At 41.5% G+C, this 21,942-nt stretch overlaps 1 protein-coding gene and 2 long non-coding RNA genes across 3 annotated transcripts; all 3 read left to right on the forward strand.

Annotated features, from left to right (window-relative positions):
- Positions 1–1,966: 1,966 nt before the first annotated feature.
- On the forward strand, positions 1,967–3,826 carry LOC125378226. The gene is made up of 2 exons (XR_007220110.1): positions 1,967–2,776; positions 3,101–3,826. It is a non-coding gene; the product is annotated as an uncharacterized LOC125378226 (long non-coding RNA).
- A 6,575-nt stretch (positions 3,827–10,401) lies between these two features.
- Positions 10,402–11,588, forward strand: LOC125378227. The gene is made up of 2 exons (XR_007220111.1): positions 10,402–11,211; positions 11,536–11,588. It is a non-coding gene; the product is annotated as an uncharacterized LOC125378227 (long non-coding RNA).
- Positions 11,589–13,001: 1,413 nt separating this feature from the next.
- LOC124131730 (uncharacterized protein K02A2.6-like) lies at positions 13,002–16,333 on the forward strand. The gene is made up of 3 exons (XM_048403890.1): positions 13,002–14,541; positions 14,674–14,856; positions 15,015–16,333. Exons 1-3 carry the CDS (start codon positions 13,002–13,004, stop codon positions 16,331–16,333), a joined length of 3,042 nt encoding a protein of 1,013 aa, XP_048259847.1.
- The last annotated feature ends 5,609 nt before the right edge of the window (positions 16,334–21,942 follow it).

The raw sequence follows: 21,942 nt of genomic DNA on the forward strand, positions 1-21,942 counted from the left end.
ACATGGAATGCACATTGTCTATTATATGGTATACATGATACAAAATAGTGTAAATCCAAACTCAGTGGACACACTGGCTATTCAGGAACATTGACTTTCGCCAAATTGTGATTATATATTTAATGATTTGTCAGATTTTTTACTTATTATCTATTCATACAATTCACAATAACGTTCGGCTAGAGGCTCTGGTCGCACGGCTATTCTATGTAATGATACATCCATGTGGAGTGCTTAGTCGCAACAAACTAACTCTCGTTTTTTTTGTAGCTGCTACTATTAATGCTTAGGGTTATAATGATGTCTTCGTTATATGTTGCCGTCTTCCCTCAACTAACGTCTTACATTCAGTGTTAACGTATTAGGTGAACTCATTGACATGTATGATACTTTAAGTGCCAACGGTGACACTGTCATATCAAGTTATTTGAATTCTGATATTCACAGAATAAACATGTCTCCTCGTGATAAACTGCTTTAAAAGGTAATAGATCATAGGCACCTAGTTAGTGTAACTCATAACTTATGCAACACAGGTCCCGGATATACGTACAGAAGGAAAGACAATGTTAATACATCACTTATTGACTATGCCCTCATACCATCCAACATGAGTAACTGCATCATCCACTGTAGCATAATGTCAGTACGATACTTAGGACCACTTGCCTGGCCTTGTCTGCTTACAATGTACTCATCAAACTCGCCCCAATGTGGAAAAAACACATGTTCTAAAGTGGCACACAACATACGAATTATAAATCGTTTGATAGGCATTACTTAGAAGTTGACGGATGACAAGGTAGACACAATTTTTATGGATAACAACTTCTTTAATACTGAGAAAAGCGACGTTTCGGTATAGATCCTTATACCGTTGTCAAGCAAGACTGAATGAGGGACATAGTTTATTGGCTTCATGTCCCTATTGGCTTCCACCTATGTGTTCTCTGTCCATCGTGTTGTGACAGCATCATCCCTTTGTTGTCAACACCTACCAATGTTATCCCACTCATGTATACTATTGTTGTTACTGTTAATCTTCTACTGTTAATCCTCCACCTACTATATATATTCTGCACTATGTCCCTCATTCAGTCTTGCTTCACTGACGAGTCTCGTTTTCACCTCAGCCACAGCGATAGACGGATTCGAGTGTACCGACGTCGAGGTGAACGTTACGTCAATCATTTTGTCATGGAATAAGAACGGTTCGGGTGCGGCCGCGTTATGGTATGGGGTGGGATTACAGCAAGACAGAGGACTCGTTTGATAGTGGTAGAGGGAAATCTCAGTCGACAGCGCTACCGCGACGAGATCATCGGCCCTGTTGTTCTACCGTTTTTTGCGTCGTCATGGCCCAGGCATTACCTTTCAACATGACAACGCCCGGCCTCATATTGCTCGACTTGTTCAGGATCGGCGGCGCCTTCGACGGCAACCACGTGTTCCACAGACAGTCCAGGAACTTCGAAATATGCTTCAGCAGATATGGACAGATATCCCACAGGACTTTGTGCGACGCCGGGTCGATTCCATGAGACGAAGATGTGTTGCTTGCATCGCAACCAGAGGTGGACACACACGCTATTGATTTGTAAATTGACATTTTGGCATGTTCATGATTTTTATAAAATCACGCATTTTCTGAAGTAAGTATGGCAATTTAAAGCATTTGAACACTTACAGGAATCTTTTATCTGTTGCAAACCAAAATTGTTTCAGATTTGGTAAAAAACATAACTTTGCATATTAAATCTTATTCAATGTCACAGGATTTTTTGTTGTTCAGTATATGTAAACTGTGGGGTGACTATTATTCATGTGGCAGAGTAATATTTTGTACATACAAGTTAGGTTTTAATTCTATTTTAGCTATAGTTTTATACACATTCTATTTCATATTTGAATTAAGTAGTACAGAGTTTATTTACCTGTCTTACTTTTGCCATATAATTTTATTTCAGTTTAAACATTAATACCACAGCTTATCTGTTTCATTCAGTCTATTATTTATCCAGCCTTGACTAACCATACCACTGCATGCTTTTCACCCACAGCACTTAGTATCCCACCCCGCGCATAGAGTACTCTATTGTTCTCTGTGGTCACTCACAGCTGACCACAGGTATACCTTTGTTTGCTTGTTATCTGAGGCAGTTGCCAGATTACACTTGACATATGTACTCCATAGTCATTTTGTATATATTTTGAATGGATCTTGTATTCATGGATCGAATAGATGTGATTATTTCATGGATTTGAAGGTTAGTCATAGTATATTTCTTGTGTGATACCTTATATGTATTTGTGTATTTCTAATTCTTAAAGTTAGAAATAAGTTGTGCTTGGTTTATTGCTAATCAGGTTGTGTATTGAATCCACAGTTAGTGTATTCTGATCATGATTATTTTATATGATAAAGTATTATAAAGCAGTTTCTTTAATTGATAAATAGCTAATATATCCTAGGCTATTATCATTTTAACTTGAACATTAACTAAATAAAACTAAACCCTAAATAAACTGTAGTAATTCTATACCTCATATCACATTAAGGTAATTGTGTTAATTGTGTATAAGAATGTATGCGTATGTGTGAAAGTGCATTATTTAAGTAATTTGATCAATCCTTATTTTAAATACCTATTTTACTTACGTGTTGTGTATAATTAAAGTGTAAATAGTATCTGCATTAGTTTATACCTTGTCAATGCAGATGTAACTGGCACTATCTTAGAAGCTTTGGTGACACGGCACAGGTTTCACCAGTCTGGTATGTATTGTTTATGTGTTACTCATGAATGTATAAATGTATGTATCTATATATATGCTGACGTATATCTTTGTAATTATCATGTAGTATTGTACTTGTCTAGTGTTATGACAGTAGACATGGTTTATGTTTAGTTTAAACTGATTATAGAGTCATAAGCAGATATAATATATATATCATTGTACAGGTTACTTCCTACATGAGTAACATTGGTTTCTTGCTAATTGAATGTCCCTTAGATGTAAGGCCATTATGTATATTATATCAATGTCAAGGTTCTATGTCTTGTATGCAGTATGTATTATTATTTATACATTGTTGCAGGCCGTATTTATTCACCATTCTCTTCTAAGAGAATAAACAGCCATCAGCTCACACCCTGTAGCCGTTTGTTGTGTTTACCACCCCGACAACTACCGCTACTACATTGGAGCCCCCAGTGAGGATTTGATGGGACCATGAGGAAACTGATGTACACATGAGACCAACCACGGCGTTATGTGACGTCACACTTGAGGATCGTTCCGCCATTATGACATCATGTGATCTGCGATGTGTGTTGACACAAGACCGGTAGATATGTGATTACATGTGACTTGAGTATTGATGAGACATTGAACATTATTATTGTTGTAATCATATATACTCTTACTCAACGTTGAGCATTTCTGAATTGATCATGATCATGACACTCTACGCTTGTGATAATTGTGACACTTTGTGTGTATATTAACCTGGATCCAGCAGTGAAAGTAATTGACAATTTATCATCATAAACTTTTTACACACAGCCGAGTTGAACTGACAACTGCGAGTGTGTGAAACTTCTGGATATTGCTTCACTTATCTCTTGTGAATACCATGTCGTATTTCTGTGTTCTTTTGTATACCATAGTGATGGCAATGCTATGCTGTACTTGTCATGTGACATATTTGACATGTTGTCTTCCGGAATGACTTCTCACTTACATGTTTTGCCATGCAATGAATTATATGTATGATTCATGCTATATTTGTGTTGGATGTGTATGATTAAAATCTGTCCTATAATCTGTGTGTTTATGCATATGTTGTTTGCAATATACATGTATTATACTATGGCCATTTTCAGGAGCGCTCCGACCATACCTATTATTCATGCCAGTCTTATGCTTCATGTATTTTTGTTTGGTATCTAAGCACTGTATGATTGGTCTGTGTGTGTTTGTGGCTAGGTAGTTAGTAAAATCAACTACTTAACTAACATAAATCATATAGCTATTACTTTAATTCCTAAATAGAGTGATAGGTTCATTTTGAGGTTAGCTCACTACATGTAGTTCATTAGCAGTTGTTGTCTTGCTAGTTTGCTACACTCAGGGAATTGTTGCTTGCTTTTCTAGTGTTGTCTTTGGTGTTGGTTTGCACTTGGTGTTCACTTAGTTTTGTACTCGGTTACATTCAGTGTTCTACATCGTGCAACTAAGGGTCATTGTCTTTGCTTAATCATGTAGAATCAGTTGTTTATACTTGACCCAATATCTGCGCGCGCAATAGTACACTCTGCACTGATGCACATTGCATTCTAATACTTAGATAGTATTACGTGATGTGGTAAGTCATCATAAGCATGTACTGAAGACAAGCTTTAGTAAGTAGCTTGTGGGGTACCTGTGCACTACTTATCAACATACTTAGATTACATAGCAATTCCATTGACCTTGCCAATTATTTCTTATAATACACATGTAATGGGTATATTATCGTAGAATTCCTACACTGCGTGACATCATTGTACTTTGATTTTACGTGTGTGCAGTTAAGCACATTCATTTAGCTAACTGTGTAGTTTCTCTCCTGTGTGATTACATTGCACTCCAAGATCACACATCCCAATTTTTTTGGTTAGTTTATTTAAGTCTCTTTCAGCCTTTTGTTTTTTTGTTTTGTTTTTCACTTTGCATTTCGCCCACACGTCACAATGGCAGAAGGAGGACTTTCTGAGGAAGAGGTGCAGAAATTAATTTCTTCTTTTCAAAAACTAAAACTTCACCCTAAAGCTGACACACCAGAAGACTTGTTGAAGTGGATATCCGAAGTCGGTCAGGTAAAGCAGGAACATGGTCAACATGGTCAAGCACAAGCAGGTTCAGAAGGTTCTTTCGTGCCTACTACTGTCACCCTGGCCCACACTCCACAGCTTCCATACTTTTCTGGTGACAGGAAGGGGGATGCCGATTTCGATCAATGGAGACACGAGTATACTTGTATGTCTACTCGTTACTCTTCAAAGATCGTTGCTGAAGCTGTTCGGCGCTCGTTACGTGGTAGAGCTGCTAGAGTGGCTATGCATGTAGACAAGGATGCCCCATTGAAGACAATCATCTCCAAGCTTGCTAGCGTGTTTGGTGATGTTCACACGGAACACAACATTATGTCACAGTTCTACACAGCCAAGCAAGGGGATGAAGAAAGTGTAGCAGAGTGGTCATGCCGACTAGAGGATATTTTGAGCCAAGGAGTCACACTTGGAAAAGTACAGCCTGGACAAACAGAAGATTTACTAAGGACTACCTTGTGGACTGGACTTAGATCACAACTGAGGGACCTCACAAGTCACAAGTTTGATCAAGGTGGACCATTTGAAGACTTTCTTCGTTACCTCAGGCAGGTGGAAGCCGACTTAAAGGAGAGGAACCCAGTGTCTAAGAAGAGGCCTGATGCCACCAGTAAGGCCACATTCACTCAGGATTCAGAGCTTAAAGAAATCCGGGGAATCCTGAAGTCCATGTCAACAGAGATTGCTGCTCTCAAGAAACAGAATAAGGACGCCAAGGAATCAGACTCTTCACAGGCAAACACAGGAGCAGCAAGGTATAACCAAGGTCAAGGTCAATCATGGCAGATACCACCTAGACAGTGGATACGTCCACAACAGCCTAGAGAAAATCCGCAGTTTGGACGTGGTGGCCAACATAGATTCCAAGGACCACAGACCTTTTCTGATATTCCGGTTTGTTACCGATGCGGACAACCTGGACACATTAGGAGAGGATGTAGAGCCAGGATAGACAATGGTCCTTTAAACTTCAATCGGCCTATGGGGAGAGGCGGACCATGGGCCTAGACACACAGCATGTCAGCAGTCAACAGCAGTTGGTTGCAGAATTAGTTGGTAAGCCTACTGAGACTAATATCATGGTCAATGGTGTTAGTTCCAGGGCTTTACTTGACACAGGAGCGACCATTTCTTCTATTTCCGAGTCTTACTACCAACAGAATTTCAGTGAGATTCCTATTGAGCCACTTAAACACATCCTTAACATCGAGTGTGCAGATGGAGAGTTTTTACAGTATAGTGGATACATTGTTGTGGACATTCAGGGAACAGGAAGTGCTCTATCCAAAGTCCGATGTTTACTTCTTGTAGTTCCTGACAGTTGTTACAACCAGACAGTTCCAATTACTCTAGGTACCAACGTTCTCTCTGTCTACATGCTCCAGTGCAAGGAGGAGTTCGGGGAAAGATTCCTTCAGAAAGCAGACCTCCATACTCCTTGGTATTTGGCTCTTCGTTCCATGTCCCTTCAGGAGAGAGAACTTGTCAAGAACAATTATTCCATAGGACGAATTAGAAGTTCAGAGCCAGGTCGCAAGATAATTCCAGCTAATTCTGAAATTGTTATTCGTGGACATGTGATACAGCCCCTACCTTACAGATCCACTTGCGCCATTATTCAGCCTACAAGAGGATCAGTCATCCCAGACGACCTTGACATTGAACCAACTTTAGTATCATATGATGGAAGAGGACAGAAGATGTTTGTGGACATACATGTATCAAACCTCACAACTCGTTCTGTTTCCATTCCAAGTCGTGCTCTCTTATGCGAACTACAAGTTGTTAGCACAGAAGATGTACCCGAGATTCATCTTTTTACTCCAAGTAAGGACACAGATATTATGAATCTTATGGACTTTAAGGAAGCCAGTGTAACAGACAAGGAACTTCAACAAGGGAAACAAGTTATTTCCGACTACATCGACATCTTTTCAACAGGAGACACAGATGTTGGTCACACTTCTTCAGTGCAACATAGGATCGACTTAGTAGATGACACGCCATTTAAACAGCGACATCGTCGAGTCCCACCAGCCATGTATCAGGAAGTTAAGGATCACTTGCATCATCTACTCCTTGCTGGTGTCATAAGACGTTCTCACTCTCCATGGTCATCCAATGTTGTGCTTGTGCGCAAGAAGTCAGGAAAATTAAGGCTATGTGTAGATTTTCGACAACTGAACCAGAAGACGATCCGAGACAACTACGCAATTCCGAGGATAGAAGAGATGTTCGAAGCCCTCTCAGGAACAAGACTTTACAGTACCTTGGACAGGAAGAGTGGTTATCACCAAGTAGAGATAGAGGAAACACACAAGGAAAGAACAGCCTTCACCGTTGGACCCTTGGGATTTTACGAATACAACCGTATGCCCTTCGGATTATGTAACAGCCCAGCGACATACCAACGGCTTATGAATGAATGTTTTGAAGGTCTTCACTTGAAGATATGTCTCATCTACTTGGATGACATCATCGTCTACTCCCAGTCAGTCAGCGAACATCTCATCAGGCTCAGTCAAGTATTCCAGAGGATCAGAGATACAGGTCTTAAATTATCTCCAGAGAAGTGTTCCTTCTTCAAGAAGAAAATCAAGTTCCTTGGCCATGTGGTGACTGAAGAAGGAATTACAACTGATCCTGATAAAGTGGACAAGATATTGAACTGGCCTCAACCAACCAACCCAAGTGATGTCAGAAAGTTCCTCGGTTTCGCCGGATATTACCGCAAGTTTGTTAAGGACTTTGCCAAGATTGCTAAGCCTCTGTCATCACTGATGCCCCATGGTAAATCTGGAAAGTCCAAGAAGAAGGTAATGGAACAGCCTTGGACTTGGGGAGCTGAACAAGAACACGCCTTTGAGAAACTGAAGACACTGCTAGCTTCACCACCCATCCTTGGATATCCAAACTATGGAACACCATTTGAGCTCCACACCGATGCCAGCGGTCAAGGACTTGGTGCAGTATTATATCAGGAACAGGATGGTGTGAAGAGAGTCATCAGCTATGCCAGTAGAGCACTCACCAAGTCAGAAGCAAACTATTCAGCTCATCGTTTGGAATTCCTTGCACTCAAGTGGGCGGTTTGTGAGAAATTCCATGACTACCTGTATGGAGCAAAGTTTACAGTTCTCACAGACAACAACCCCTTGACATACGTGCTCACCAGTGCAAAGTTGGATGCCACAGGTCACAGGTGGTTGGCAGCCCTTGCAGCATATGACTTTGATGTTCAGTACCGGCCAGGATTGAAGAATACAGACGCGGACACCTTGTCAAGGCTTCCGGAACTAAGTAGCAACGCCCCCACAGAACAACTTTCCATGGAATCTGTGAAAGCCATTTGTGGAGTTCTACACACTCAGCCATACGTAGAGTCTTTGTGCCTTTCTACAGCTGCAGTTGATGAGGAATTGCACCAAGAAGGGAAGGATCTGCAAGGAATGACAGACCGGGATTGGCGTATGACACAGGCTGCTGACGCAACCCTGTACCCATGGATCCAAGCAGTAAGAGCCAAGAGGAAACCCAGGAGACAAGACTATCCGCATACCCCCGCTGACACATCATTACATCGATGCTTCGACAACCTCACTCTCCAGCGTGGGATTCTATATCGCCAGATCAAGTCTGAAGGAGAGACAAAGTATCAGCTGGTGTTGCCATCCCGATTTATCTCTGATGCATTACAAGGCTTGCACAACGAGATTGGACATCCAGGACGTGACCGAACACTATCACTCCTACGTGACAGGTTCTATTGGCCAGGGATGCAAGCTGACACAGAAGACTGGATCAGGAATTGCAACAGATGTTTGAAAAGGAAGACACCAACAAATGCACGTGCTCCTCTCGTTAGTATCACAAGTACCCAGCCTTTGGAATTAGTCTGTATGGACTTCCTTACTCTGGAGACTTCAAAGGGAGGATACCAACATCTGCTTGTGATAACTGACCACTTCACACGATACGCCCAGGCAATACCTACTCGGAACTTAACTGCCAAGACAACAGCAGAGGCGTTCTACAACAATTTTGTTATGCATTATGGGATGCCCATGCGGATCCACAGTGACCAGGGTGCAAACTTTGAAAGTAGACTTATGAAGGAGGTTTGTGACATTCTAGGCCTATCTAAGTCAAGGACCACACCGTACCATCCAATGGGGAATGGCATGACAGAAAGGTTTAACCGGACACTGCTTGACATGCTTGGTACTCTGCAGCCAAGTCAGAAGAAGGATTGGAAATCACACGTGAGACCCTTAGTTCATGCCTACAATGCTACCAGGCACGAGTCGACTGGCTACACTCCTTTCTACTTGATGTATGGAAGAGAGCCTCGCCTACCTATTGATCTTGCATTTGGAATCGAAACGACCAGGGACAAGCACACTCTTACATCTTATGCTGAAGCCCTTAGACAGCGACTAGAACAGTCTTACAAGATTGCTTCTAAAGCATCAAGAACAGCCCAAGGTCAACAGAAAGCAGGCTATGACTTGAAGATCAGAGGTGCTATTGTGCAACCCGGAGAGAGAGTCCTTGTCAAGATTCTAGCCTTTGAAGGCAAGCATAAGCTTTCGGACAAATGGGAGGAGGACCCTTACATCGTTACTTCTCAGCCAAACATGGGCATTCCAGTGTTTGTTGTGCAGAAGGAAAACGGAGAAGGCAGAACACGTACTCTGCACAGGAATCACCTCCTTCCTATAGGATCTTTGCCAAGGACAGATGAGCCAGACAAGCCAGCCAGACCAATTCCAACTCCGAGACCACGTCGCAGGAAAGGACAAACATTGCCAGCCAAGGAGACAACAGAAGTGTCGGACCAGGATGAAATCAAGTCGGTTAGTACAGAGAGCTTGACAGCTGGAGTACCCATAGTGGCTGATGACATCACAATCATCAGTGAAGATTTTATGGAAGATGGCGCTATCTCACAGTCTGAAGGTGACGACCCGACGACTGGAGGGGTAGACAGTGCAACTTCTGATGGTGACGGCCATACACTGCAGGACGGAGATCCCCTCAGTACAGAAGTTGATGCTGGAGATGTAAGAACTGAAGAACAGGATCAGGAACCAGACTTACCTAGAGGAGCTCCCACCTCTTTGACACCTGATGTCCGACCAAAATCAAAACCACCACCAAGAACCTCTACCCGACAGAGAAGACCACCGGAATGGCAGCGCTCAGGGGACTATGTCATGAACCAGGCTACTGCAGAGGATTGGAGACGAAAGGCCAAACTCCTAGAGCAACTGGCAGAGGTTGGAGTCTTCCAGCAACTTGGTGGAGCCATGTCACAAATGATTGTATCCCTACTGGATAAACCCGGCAAATGACGGGACGTCATTTGTGTGGAGGGGGAAGTATGTGGCAGAGTAATATTTTGTACATACAAGTTAGGTTTTAATTCTATTTTAGCTATAGTTTTATACACATTCTATTTCATATTTGAATTAAGTAGTACAGAGTTTATTTACCTGTCTTACTTTTGCCATATAATTTTATTTCAGTTTAAACATTAATACCACAGCTTATCTGTTTCATTCAGTCTATTATTTATCCAGCCTTGACTAACCATACCACTGCATGCTTTTCACCCACAGCACTTAGTATCCCACCCCGCGCATAGAGTACTCTATTGTTCTCTGTGGTCACTCACAGCTGACCACAGGTATACCTTTGTTTGCTTGTTATCTGAGGCAGTTGCCAGATTACACTTGACATATGTACTCCATAGTCATTTTGTATATATTTTGAATGGATCTTGTATTCATGGATCGAATAGATGTGATTATTTCATGGATTTGAAGGTTAGTCATAGTATATTTCTTGTGTGATACCTTATATGTATTTGTGTATTTCTAATTCTTAAAGTTAGAAATAAGTTGTGCTTGGTTTATTGCTAATCAGGTTGTGTATTGAATCCACAGTTAGTGTATTCTGATCATGATTATTTTATATGATAAAGTATTATAAAGCAGTTTCTTTAATTGATAAATAGCTAATATATCCTAGGCTATTATCATTTTAACTTGAACATTAACTAAATAAAACTAAACCCTAAATAAACTGTAGTAATTCTATACCTCATATCACATTAAGGTAATTGTGTTAATTGTGTATAAGAATGTATGCGTATGTGTGAAAGTGCATTATTTAAGTAATTTGATCAATCCTTATTTTAAATACCTATTTTACTTACGTGTTGTGTATAATTAAAGTGTAAATAGTATCTGCATTAGTTTATACCTTGTCAATGCAGATGTAACTGGCACTATCTTAGAAGCTTTGGTGACACGGCACAGGTTTCACCAGTCTGGTATGTATTGTTTATGTGTTACTCATGAATGTATAAATGTATGTATCTATATATATGCTGACGTATATCTTTGTAATTATCATGTAGTATTGTACTTGTCTAGTGTTATGACAGTAGACATGGTTTATGTTTAGTTTAAACTGATTATAGAGTCATAAGCAGATATAATATATATATCATTGTACAGGTTACTTCCTACATGAGTAACATTGGTTTCTTGCTAATTGAATGTCCCTTAGATGTAAGGCCATTATGTATATTATATCAATGTCAATGTTCTATGTCTTGTATGCAGTATGTATTATTATTTATACATTGTTGCAGGCCGTATTTATTCACCATTCTCTTCTAAGAGAATAAACAGCCATCAGCTCACACCCTGTAGCCGTTTGTTGTGTTTACCACCCCGACAACTACCGCTACTACATTCAGAATTGGCAAAACCTCACCACTCTGATGATTATGACGAAAACTTTAATCTGCACCCAGTTGCGTGTGTCAATATGTTGAAAAGAATGATGTACAAGCTTTTATGGATGTGACTTGTTACCAGCCTTATACGGTAAAGAACTTGAAATGGTTGATTGTACACAACGCTAATTTTCTCGCCATACACAAGGGTTTGGTAAAAGACATCCAACCGATTCGTCTATTTCTTACTTGGGAATGTGGTCAATGAATGGTTACATTGATAAATGTAGACTACAATTATTACGAAGGTTCTATATTAACGATTGTAACAATAACAAAAAATCAAAATTGTGCTCACATTGCTACCAATGCTATTGTCAATATTAGCCGTCCAGTAAGCATATGCCGCATCATTCTATAACCTGCTACAAAACATCATTTAGATAATTATACTGAACCGCAAGAGAAACGTCACCCCAAGTAACATTGCATGAAAATTTGTCATTTAAATATCTGGGTAATTTTTGTCTAAGTGTCTAAAATTTAACATCACCTTGTTCGTAAAAATGAAATTTGATGATAGAAAAACAAAGCAGATGACAATAAAACCAATCGCCCAAATGCATCACGGCAACGGCAATGGTTACCCAATGCACGTGAGTTCCGTGCAAATTGAAATGCACAAGCGTTCCTGTAATGGATCCTGTTTCGTTTACAGATTCGAGTTTTGTATGTATTGTTGATTTGAGATTGCCGGACCAAGTTTTTGGTACTGACCGTCACATGGCTGAAGTAAAGTTGGCTCGTATTGAGCTCGAGTTGTGTCATTAATACAGAGGTATTACATGGTGTCAGAAGTCATGGCAGGTCGAATTGACATTTCGCCCATGAATTTCGATGCCGCTAATGTGGCAGAAAGTTGGAAAAAGTGGAAACAGACGATAGAATTGCTGTTCAGTGGACCACTAGCGGCGAAAGATTAAAAGGAAAAGTGTAGCTATTTTCTGTTGTACATTGGTCAGGAGGGCCGAGATGTATTTAATACTTGGACATTGACAAATGAAGAAAAGGATAAATTGCAACCTCTGTACACAAAATTTGAAAACTATTGTATTCCTAAAACGAATGTGACAATCATGCGCTTTCGCTTTAATACACGTGTTCAGGGCCAAAATGAGACAGTGGATTCATATGTGACAGAAATCAAAACCCTCGCGAAAGATTGTGCCTTTGGTGCGATTGCTGATGACATGGTTCGTGATAGAATAGTTTGTGGAACGAGTAACAAACAAGTACAAGAAAGACTGTTACAAGAAGCAGATTTGACAGTAAATAAGGCCCTTGAAATAGCGAGAAGTTTTGAAGTGAGTAAAAAACAGATGAAAGAAATTCAGTCAGAGGCAGTTTGTAGCATTCAGAAGAGAAGTGGTGGTTATACTCATCAGAGAAAGTTAGGGGACAGTAGTCAGAAGCGATCAGCAAGTGCACAGGCTAGTGTGAAAACAAGTAGTGATATGTGTGAAAGATGTGGAAAATCACATTCAAAGAATGACATGTGTCCTGCAAGAAGTGCTGAGTGTTTGAAGTGTCACAAATTTGGACATTATGCATCAGTTTGTAGGTCCAGAACAGTAGCGAGGAATCCACCTAAAACACAGAACTCAAGAGGGTCCGGAAGATGGAAACAAGGTCAAAGCAACTCAAAAGTCCACAGTTTAGAGACTGATGAACTCTTTATTGGGACAATAGAGGATAGAAAGGGTGAAAGTGGTGAAGACTATTCAGAACAATATGCAGATATCCTAGTGAACAAGAAGTTCATAGTAGCTATGAAGATAGATACAGGAGCACAAGTTAATGCTATGTCAGAGAGAGACTTTCTAAAAGTCTGCAAGTTTGCAGGTCCTCTTGAGAAACCGGACACAAGGCTTTACGGCTATGGACAGAAGTGGTTGAAAATTGCAGGTATGACTTACCTGGATTGTAGTTACAGAAATGTGTCTGTACGCCTAAAGTTCTATATAGTGCAAGAAGAGGCACCCTCAGTGTTAGGACTTCGAGCCTGTGAGGACTTAAACCTGATAAAAGTCCTGTTGAACATTGAACGCCTGATTACTGATGCAAGTAGTTCTGAGAAAATACTCAGGATGTTTCCAGATATCTTCCAAGGCTTAGGATGTCTTGAAGACAAGTACAGTATTCAGCTTGACCCAGAAGTGAAACCAGTAGTACATGCTCCACGGAAAGTTCCGATTGCCCTACATGAGAAAGTTCAAGTGGAACTTCAGCGAATGGAGGACTTGGGAGTGATCATGAAAGTGGAAGAGCCCACTGAGAGGGTAAATTCTATGGTGGTCGTCCCTAAAGCCAGTGGTGAAATTAGGTTGTGCCTTGACCCAGCTGACCTAAATAAGGCGATACAACGTGAGCACTACAGAATGCCCACGATACAAGATGTGACCTCAAAGATTGCTGACCACAAGTACTTCACAGTTCTAGATGCGAAATCGTCATACTGGCAAGTACAACTTGACCACGACTCCTCCATGTTAACCACGTTCAACACTCCATGTGGTAGATATAGGTTCTTACGTCTTCCATTTGGAATTAAAAGTGCCAGTGAAGTGTTCCAAAAGCGCATGGACAAAATCTTCGAAAAACTGAACTATACTCACCCAATAGTAGATGATATTCTCATCAGTGGCAGAACCATTGAGGAACATAACAAGAACCTCATGGACACTCTTGAGACTGCAAAAGGAAGTGGTATCAAGTTAAATGCAGACAAGACTCAACTGTGTTCGCAGGAAGTGAAATTCTTTGGTGAAATACTTACCTCTGATGGCATGAAACCAGACCCGGATAAAGTTGAAGCAGTACGCACAATGACAACTCCAACAAGCAAGAAGGAGCTTGAAGGTTATCTGGGAATGTTCACTTATCTTGCACAGTATTCCCCTTGTCTTTCTGAGAGAACTCACATCCTGCGTGATCTGATTAAGTAAGACAGTCAGTGGAATTGGACTCCAAACCATGAACAAACGTTCCAAGAGATCAAGGATCTCATCGCAAGATCACCAGGTCCTGTTCTGCGATATTTTGATTCCCAGAAAGAAGTCGTTCTGCAAGTGGATGCATCCCAGAATGGTGTTGGGGCTGTTCTGTTACAGGAAGGACACCCTGTAGCATTTGCATCCAAGTCTATGACGTCATGTCAGCGCAAAGACTGCAAAGGTATGATGTTGTTGTCAAGTACATTCCAGGAAAAGACATTCCTGTGGCTGATATGCTGTCCAGACACTTTATAGAAGAAAAGCTGACAGACTTGAACTCATTTGATGAGGAAGTTAGCGCATATGTTCATATGGTGACAACAGACTTACCTATTTCAGATAGGAAGATGTCTGAGATAAAATCCGCTACAGTTGAAGATGAACAGCTGCAGGCAGTGATTAGTGCAGTGCAAAATGGTTGGGCAGCTACACACGTAGACTGTTCCGCTCAAGTCAAGGACTTTTGGACATTTCGAGAGGAAATCTCCTGTGTTGATGGAATTGTGTACAAGGGGAGTAAAGTAGTCATTCCCTCGAAACTCAGAGTTGAAATGCTTCAATGCATTCATAGTGGTCATCAAGGCATGACCAAGTCGAAAGAAAGAGCTAGAGAGATTCTCTTTTGGCCGTGTATGAACAAAGATATTGAGAGAACAGTAGAGCAGTGTGCAGTATGTCAAGAGCACAGGAAAAGTCCTTGCAAGGAACCCATGATCTCCAGTGAAGTACCTACCCTCCCGTGGCAAGTAGTAGCCACAGATCTATTCCATATGGATGGAAGAGAGTATTTAGTAGTAGTAGACTACTACAGCAGGTATTTTGAAGTAGCCCTGTTAACCAACACAAAGGCTTCTACAGTCATCACACATATCAAGTCCATCTTTGGACGACATGGCGTGCCTATGCGTGTTGTCTCTGATAATGGGCCACAGTATGCCTGCGCTGAGTTTAAGACCTTTAGTGACAAGTGGAAGTTTGAACACATAACGTCGTCACCACTGTATCCACAGGCCAATGGTCTTGCTGAAAAGACAGTCCAAACTCTCAAACAGCTGTTACGAAAGTCTAGGCAGAGTCATGCAGATCCATATCTGGCAATGTTGGCTTATAGGAATACGCCTATAAATGGACTCGCCTCACCAGCGCAACTGCTGATGGGACGCAGGTTGAGAAGTGACTTACCGGTGCAATGTGCAATGCTCAGACCTGAAGTTGTTGACTGTGATGTAGTGAAACAAGCAATCTCACAGTCACGAGAGACCCAGAAAGTCTACTATGATCAGAGAGCTCATCCAAGACCACCAATACAGGTGAATGACAGTGTGCGATTGAGGCAAGGGAAGGACTGGATCCCAGCTAAATATGCAAGCACTCCACGTTCTTTGGTAGTAAGAACTCAAGGTGGCTCAGAGTACCGACGGAACAAGCATAACCTGATTCCAACAAAGGAAAATCTTCCTGACGACTGCAGTATTATCCAAAGTCCTGATGGAACCACTCAAGGAGCAACTAATGCTACTCCAGAGAATGTTCCTGTACAGTCTCCAGACACTCCTCCAGACATGAATGTGTCGCAAAGCCTTGTTCCATCGAGGAACCCCATTGCATTCTCATCCAGTGGTCGACCAATCTTCAGACCACAGCGATTCTCTGAGTGACTCTAAAATTGCAATAATGGTTTTATTTGTGATAAAGTTATTGTGCTCAGAGAGACAGACATTTCATTTAACAGTGTGACACTTAAAGTAGTGTTATCTTTATTTTTAGCTTATGGAAAAAAGGGGATGTAATGGATCCTGTTTCGTTTACAGATTCGAGTTTTGTATGTATTGTTGATTTGAGATTGCCGGACCAAGTTTTTGGTACTGACCGTCACATGGCTGAAGTAAAGTTGGCTCGTATTGAGCTCGAGTTGTGTCATTAATACAAAGGTATTACAGTTCCCCCATTTCTTGCCCTATAAAATCCACCCAGATCGGATAATATTCGTTATTGAATTGCTACCACATGCCAAGATTGACAAGAAATCAGCGACACCAAGCCCTTGGACGATTGCAAGCTAGACAAACCGCCCGGCAAGTAGCCAATGCATTTAAACTCCACGTAAGGACAGTATGCAGGCTCCAGCAACGGTACCAGGCCACCAACACTGCAGATGACCGACCATGTAGTGTAAGACCAAGGGTCACCGCCAAACGTCAGGATCGTCAGATTGTGCGACAGCATCTTCAAGATCACTTTGTTACTGCTGCGGAAACTGCTCGACATACCATGGGGACACACCAGCGACACATAGTGCGGACACCGTGCGTCGACGATTGATGAAAAGACACCTCCACTGTCACAGGTCCCACAGGTGGAATTGGTCTTGCACAGAGGATCGCCCCTGTGGTCTTCAAGAACATCGGTCCAGGGAGAGGCAATGGTGTCAAAGCAGCTCGGTACATTGATCAAGTCTTGAGACCACACGCCATACCTCATTGTGCACGTCGTCGCAACCACGAGTTTCAGCATGATAACGCCCGTGCCCACACTGCGAGAGCAACAAGAGACAAGAGTCAGAATGGTATCAGAACCATGCAGTGGCCTGCCCTCAGTCCCGATTTAAATCCCACTGAGCACCTGTGGGACGAGATTCAAAGACGGCTGAATGACGTCCGACCAAGGCCGAAAACTGCAGCTGAACTGCGTCAGGCTTTCCTCAGAATGTGGGCGCAAGTGCCTATGGCCTTCATCAACCACCTCATCCATTCCATGTATCGACGTTGCACGGCAGTCATCAATGCACATGGCGGACACACGAGATACTGTCTTGTGATGCCATTTTCTCAGAGACTAGTGTTGTGTTTCATTTTAAGAACATTTGACACTTTCATTTCAACCTTGATGATCAGTTTTGCCAAGTTTCATCTTTTTAAAATGTCTCAAAGTATGTTTACAGGCGAGCTCTTGTAATCAGACGTCTATCAGAGAATGAACAGTACAATTGGAGAGGGAGGCAAGCACATAGGCCAGATCTTCCAGGTTACCATTAAATTCATAAACGGTTACAAATGCATGTTCTTTACAATGTGATGCATCTCTATCCACATTTAAAACAACCCCTGCACAATCGGATCATGAGCAAAAGTGTCGAAAGAATGTAACCATTGTAAAAGAAATTGGCGGCTTGCTATGACTATGAATGCCATTTATTTTGCACTGTGATTTTTTTATGCCTGACAGAAATCATGTCTTCTCATGCCTGATTGAGAAACTTGATGTAGATGTATATGTGAAAATAGATATGCTTAACGACGATGATATGCTTTCATTCTTTTTCGGTGCAGATGTTCATGACTTGACTGACGAACTTGATTACGATACTTACAAAGCATCATACTGTCCTACTGCCACTTTTTATGGCATTTGAAAAAATACCTTATGTATATCAACTAAATATCCTTCTGCTCACAAAAAATGCACATTGTAATTTGTTTATTCATAGCACTGTATGACATGATTCCATTGTATATAGTCAAGTAATCTCATTGATATATTGTAAATAAGGTATTTGACTGTGTAACATCTTAGGATTCATCTCCGGAGGAAATAAAGAAATACATTCATTCATTCATTCTATCGATAGGACGCCGGGCAGAAGCAGAATCTACATCAATGACGATGGTGCAGATTTTGGTGGTCCTGTGAATTTTATCTACGTCATGCACGAGACTGAAAAACCCACGTTAACACTGCTTATGGAACGTTCAACCTTTTAGTTTACAGGTATATTAGGGAACTTAGCTATCTTTAATCACACAAGAAAATTTATATTATAAGTATGCTGGAACATTAGGACTTTAAACACAAAACAAAGTTAGATACGTATTTTAATCTCATGAAGCATGTGTACGTGAAAGGTATCAGGAAAATGTTGAGTTATTGTAAACTATGAAATTATCTGGAATTGTTAAATGTTAACTGTACCCCCGTCCCGATGGTCCAGTGTCCTTTTGATGCCTTCTCGTTCATGTTAGTTGAACCATATATGATATTCATTACCAAACCGTTTAGAACTGTCAGTTCAAACCCGTGAAACTGATAAAAACAGATGTCTCCATCTACACCGTAGTGATTGCTACCATCCCAAATCCGTCCCTTAGAGCTGGTCCAGAAGCTGCTGATTTCTCAGCATGTTGTGACGAGATTCTTGTGAAGTACACTGATGACGTTTTCCAATACAGTTTGACAAACAACGACGTTGCAAGTGCCATCTTAGAGTGAGTGAGTGAGTATGATTTTACGCCGCTTTTATTCCAGCAATATCACGGCGGGAGACACCGGAAAATGGGCTTCACACATTGTACCCATGTAGGGGACTTACTTAGAGATCCGGCCAGTCTACCCTACATCCCAGGGACAGAAGGAGCTTCTATTGCCATCACGGCTGACTGCAAGGCATACCTTACCATTAAACATCAGGGCCCACTTGCACAAAGCGATCTTATCGCTACAACTATTGCAAGCCTATGTTAACGAATGGCAGTAACGATCATCTTAGTGCAAAGATCGCTTTGAGCAAGTGGGCCCTGGACACTTTCTCCCCAGCTCCCCTCAAGAAGTACGAGAGGATTTCTTGCTGCAAGAATGAAACATATTATTATTAAATACTCAATAAAAATTGGTGATCTGCTGATATGTATGTGTTATCATTTAATATAATTTGAGTGTGTCCTTTTTTACGGTTGAAATTGGCCTGCAAGCCAACAGTTTACTCTCTCCACGAATGAAGATTTTACAACCTATAATTGATTTCGTTTGGGTTGTGTGTTGTTTAAGGTCGCATATTTCAGGTTCGTGGTGATGGCCTAGAAATAATCGAGTCTGGACCAGACAAACCGGTGATTGAGCGATCCAGGCAGTCAGGGTCCGACGACACACAATCAGCCAAGGATGACCACCGATCACCTATTACGATAAACATAATGGGGACCTATTCTAACCCGGCAACCCCATAAAGAGTCTATGACCCACAAGCATCTAGGACCAGAAATGTCTCAACAGACCATGACGACGGACCACTTTCGAAGTGGTGCATCAACTGAACTCGTCGTCTGACAGAACTATCAATAGATTAAACCTTTTTAAAATATTCTGCAGAGTCAAGACCTAACCTAACAACGGATATTATCTAATTGACCGAACTTATAAGTTTCAAATTTCCTTTTCACACACGATAAATCAATAGATAGCTTGTATACTGAACAACAAAAGTTCCTGTGACATTGAATAAGATTTAATATGCAAAGTTATGTTTTTTATTGTTCTAAAACAATTTCGGTTTGCAACAGATAAAAGACTCCTGTCAGTGTTTAAATGGTTTAATTGGCCATACTGACTTCAGAAAATGCGTGATTTCATAAAAAAAACATGAACATGCCAAAATGTCAATTTACAAATCAATAGCGTGTGTGTCCACCTCTGGTTGCGATGCAAGCAACACATCTTCGTCTCATGGAATGGACCAGGCGTCGCACAAAGTCCTGTGGGATATCTGTCCATATCTGCTGGAGCATGTTTCGAAGTTCCTCGAGTGCCTGTTGAACACGTGGTTGACGTCGAAGGCGCCGATCCATCTCATCTCACATGTGCTCGATTGGTGAGAGATCAGGGGAGCGAGCCGGCCAGGGGATGATATTCACGTTGTTTTGTTGAAGAGAATCCTGAACAAGTCGAGCAATATGAGGCCGGGCGTTGTCATGTTGAAAGGTAATGCCTGGGCCATGACGACGCAAAAACGGTAGAACAATAGGGCCGATGATCTCGTCGCGGTAGCGCTGTCCATTAAGATTTCCCATCACTGTAGAAGTGCTTGACGGTGGTTTCCTGTCAAAATGGGACGTCTGGCGGGTCTTCTTTCGACAATCCCTGCACATCTGAGGTTTGTGAAGATATTCGTCGAAGTCCAGGGATGCTTCTTGCAGTCACTGTTTGCTGGAATCGATTTCGTAGGTGTGTTGTTCGAATCCAGTTGTCTTGTCGATTATTGGTGACGCGTGGCTTGCCACTCCGAGGATGGTCTCTGATGGCTCGCAGACGCTCATTTTCGGACATGCGTGGCATTTCGTAATGTTGAATAATTGCGTAATTTTGTTGTTTTTCTGAGTGGTTGTTGTCAGCACGTTGCTAAACAATGCATATGGAATCCCGTCAACGCACATGTTTTTATACCCATTCTTGGGTAGTGAAATGCATGGGGCTTGCATAAAAGTCAACTTTTGTATTATGGAATGCATGCTTTTCTGTAGCAGTTGCGTTTTTGTGACTTGATTCCATACATGTACTACAATATTGAAAACCAAACTTGTTTGAAAAATACACTAAAATATTGGTGTCGCAGGAACTTTTGTTGTTGAGTATATTTACTTTCATGAATTGTCTAGGACTTTGTTGGGTATATTATAATAGCCTGATGGTTGATTACACTCACTCCTTGTGCCACGTGTGTCGCATGTGATGAGTAATTGTGACACTGTAAACACAGTCTCTTGCACAGTCGATTCTAATGCACTCATGCTGGTTCACAAAGGAAATCTCCCTACAAAAAGGTGCCCCCCAAGGCATCTCGTCAAGTATCTGGTCTGTCACAGACGGGTGGCCCAGTCGTCTAAGGCGCCCTAGACTATGAATACCGGTTCGCCCCGAATATGTTTTTTGGTGTGTCTGCACCAAACCCATGCACAAGGGTTTCATCAAAGAGAAAAAACCCCGTCTAAAACGTGCATCACTTCGGGCTTTTCTTCCACACAAGGCTGACACGACGTGATATAACTAGAATTATTACTTGCCCGTGAAGAGAGCACCCGTTTAATAAACATACAGCTTTATTACACATTGTGTAATACCAAAACGCGTGCTTATGTACTCTCGGAACACGTTTCACGAACAAATATTGAAAGCTCTCAACATCCCTTGGCTTATTCAACGACATTGCGTGTGGAGTTGATAGATCACTGAGAGGAGCTTATGCACACTCGATGACCCCAGCAACCTTGTTGCTAGGCTGACGTCACATGGCATTGTTTCGCCGATGGATCTTGCATCAAAATTCCACAAATTACGTCATCGGGTATTGTGACGTTATTGAAAACTTTGAGGTGCAAGGCCCGTTCCACAAGGCGATCGTATTGTAGCCCAACGACAGTCGTTGGTCTAAGTTAAAGTATGTGAGATGCGACCCGTTGTATGGTATAAAATTCATACGTTTCAACTTTTGACGTGTTTG

This window comes from Haliotis rufescens, unplaced genomic scaffold, assembly GCF_023055435.1.
Source record: "Haliotis rufescens isolate VD_foot unplaced genomic scaffold, xgHalRufe1.0.p SCAF_1, whole genome shotgun sequence".
In the NCBI taxonomy this organism is placed as follows: domain Eukaryota; kingdom Metazoa; phylum Mollusca; class Gastropoda; order Lepetellida; family Haliotidae; genus Haliotis; species Haliotis rufescens.

Bases quoted from the DNA above. Each gene is read 5' to 3' on its own strand.
- LOC124131730 (XM_048403890.1), top strand. From the start codon at position 13,002: ATGAAAGAAATTCAGTCAGAGGCAGTTTGTAGCATTCAGAAGAGAAGT. The intron at 14,542-14,673 runs GTTATCTGGGAA...AAACGTTCCAAG, and splicing joins AAGCAAGAAGGAGCTTGAAG to AGATCAAGGATCTCATCGCA. The intron at 14,857-15,014 runs GTATGATGTTGT...TACCTATTTCAG, and splicing joins TCAGCGCAAAGACTGCAAAG to ATAGGAAGATGTCTGAGATA.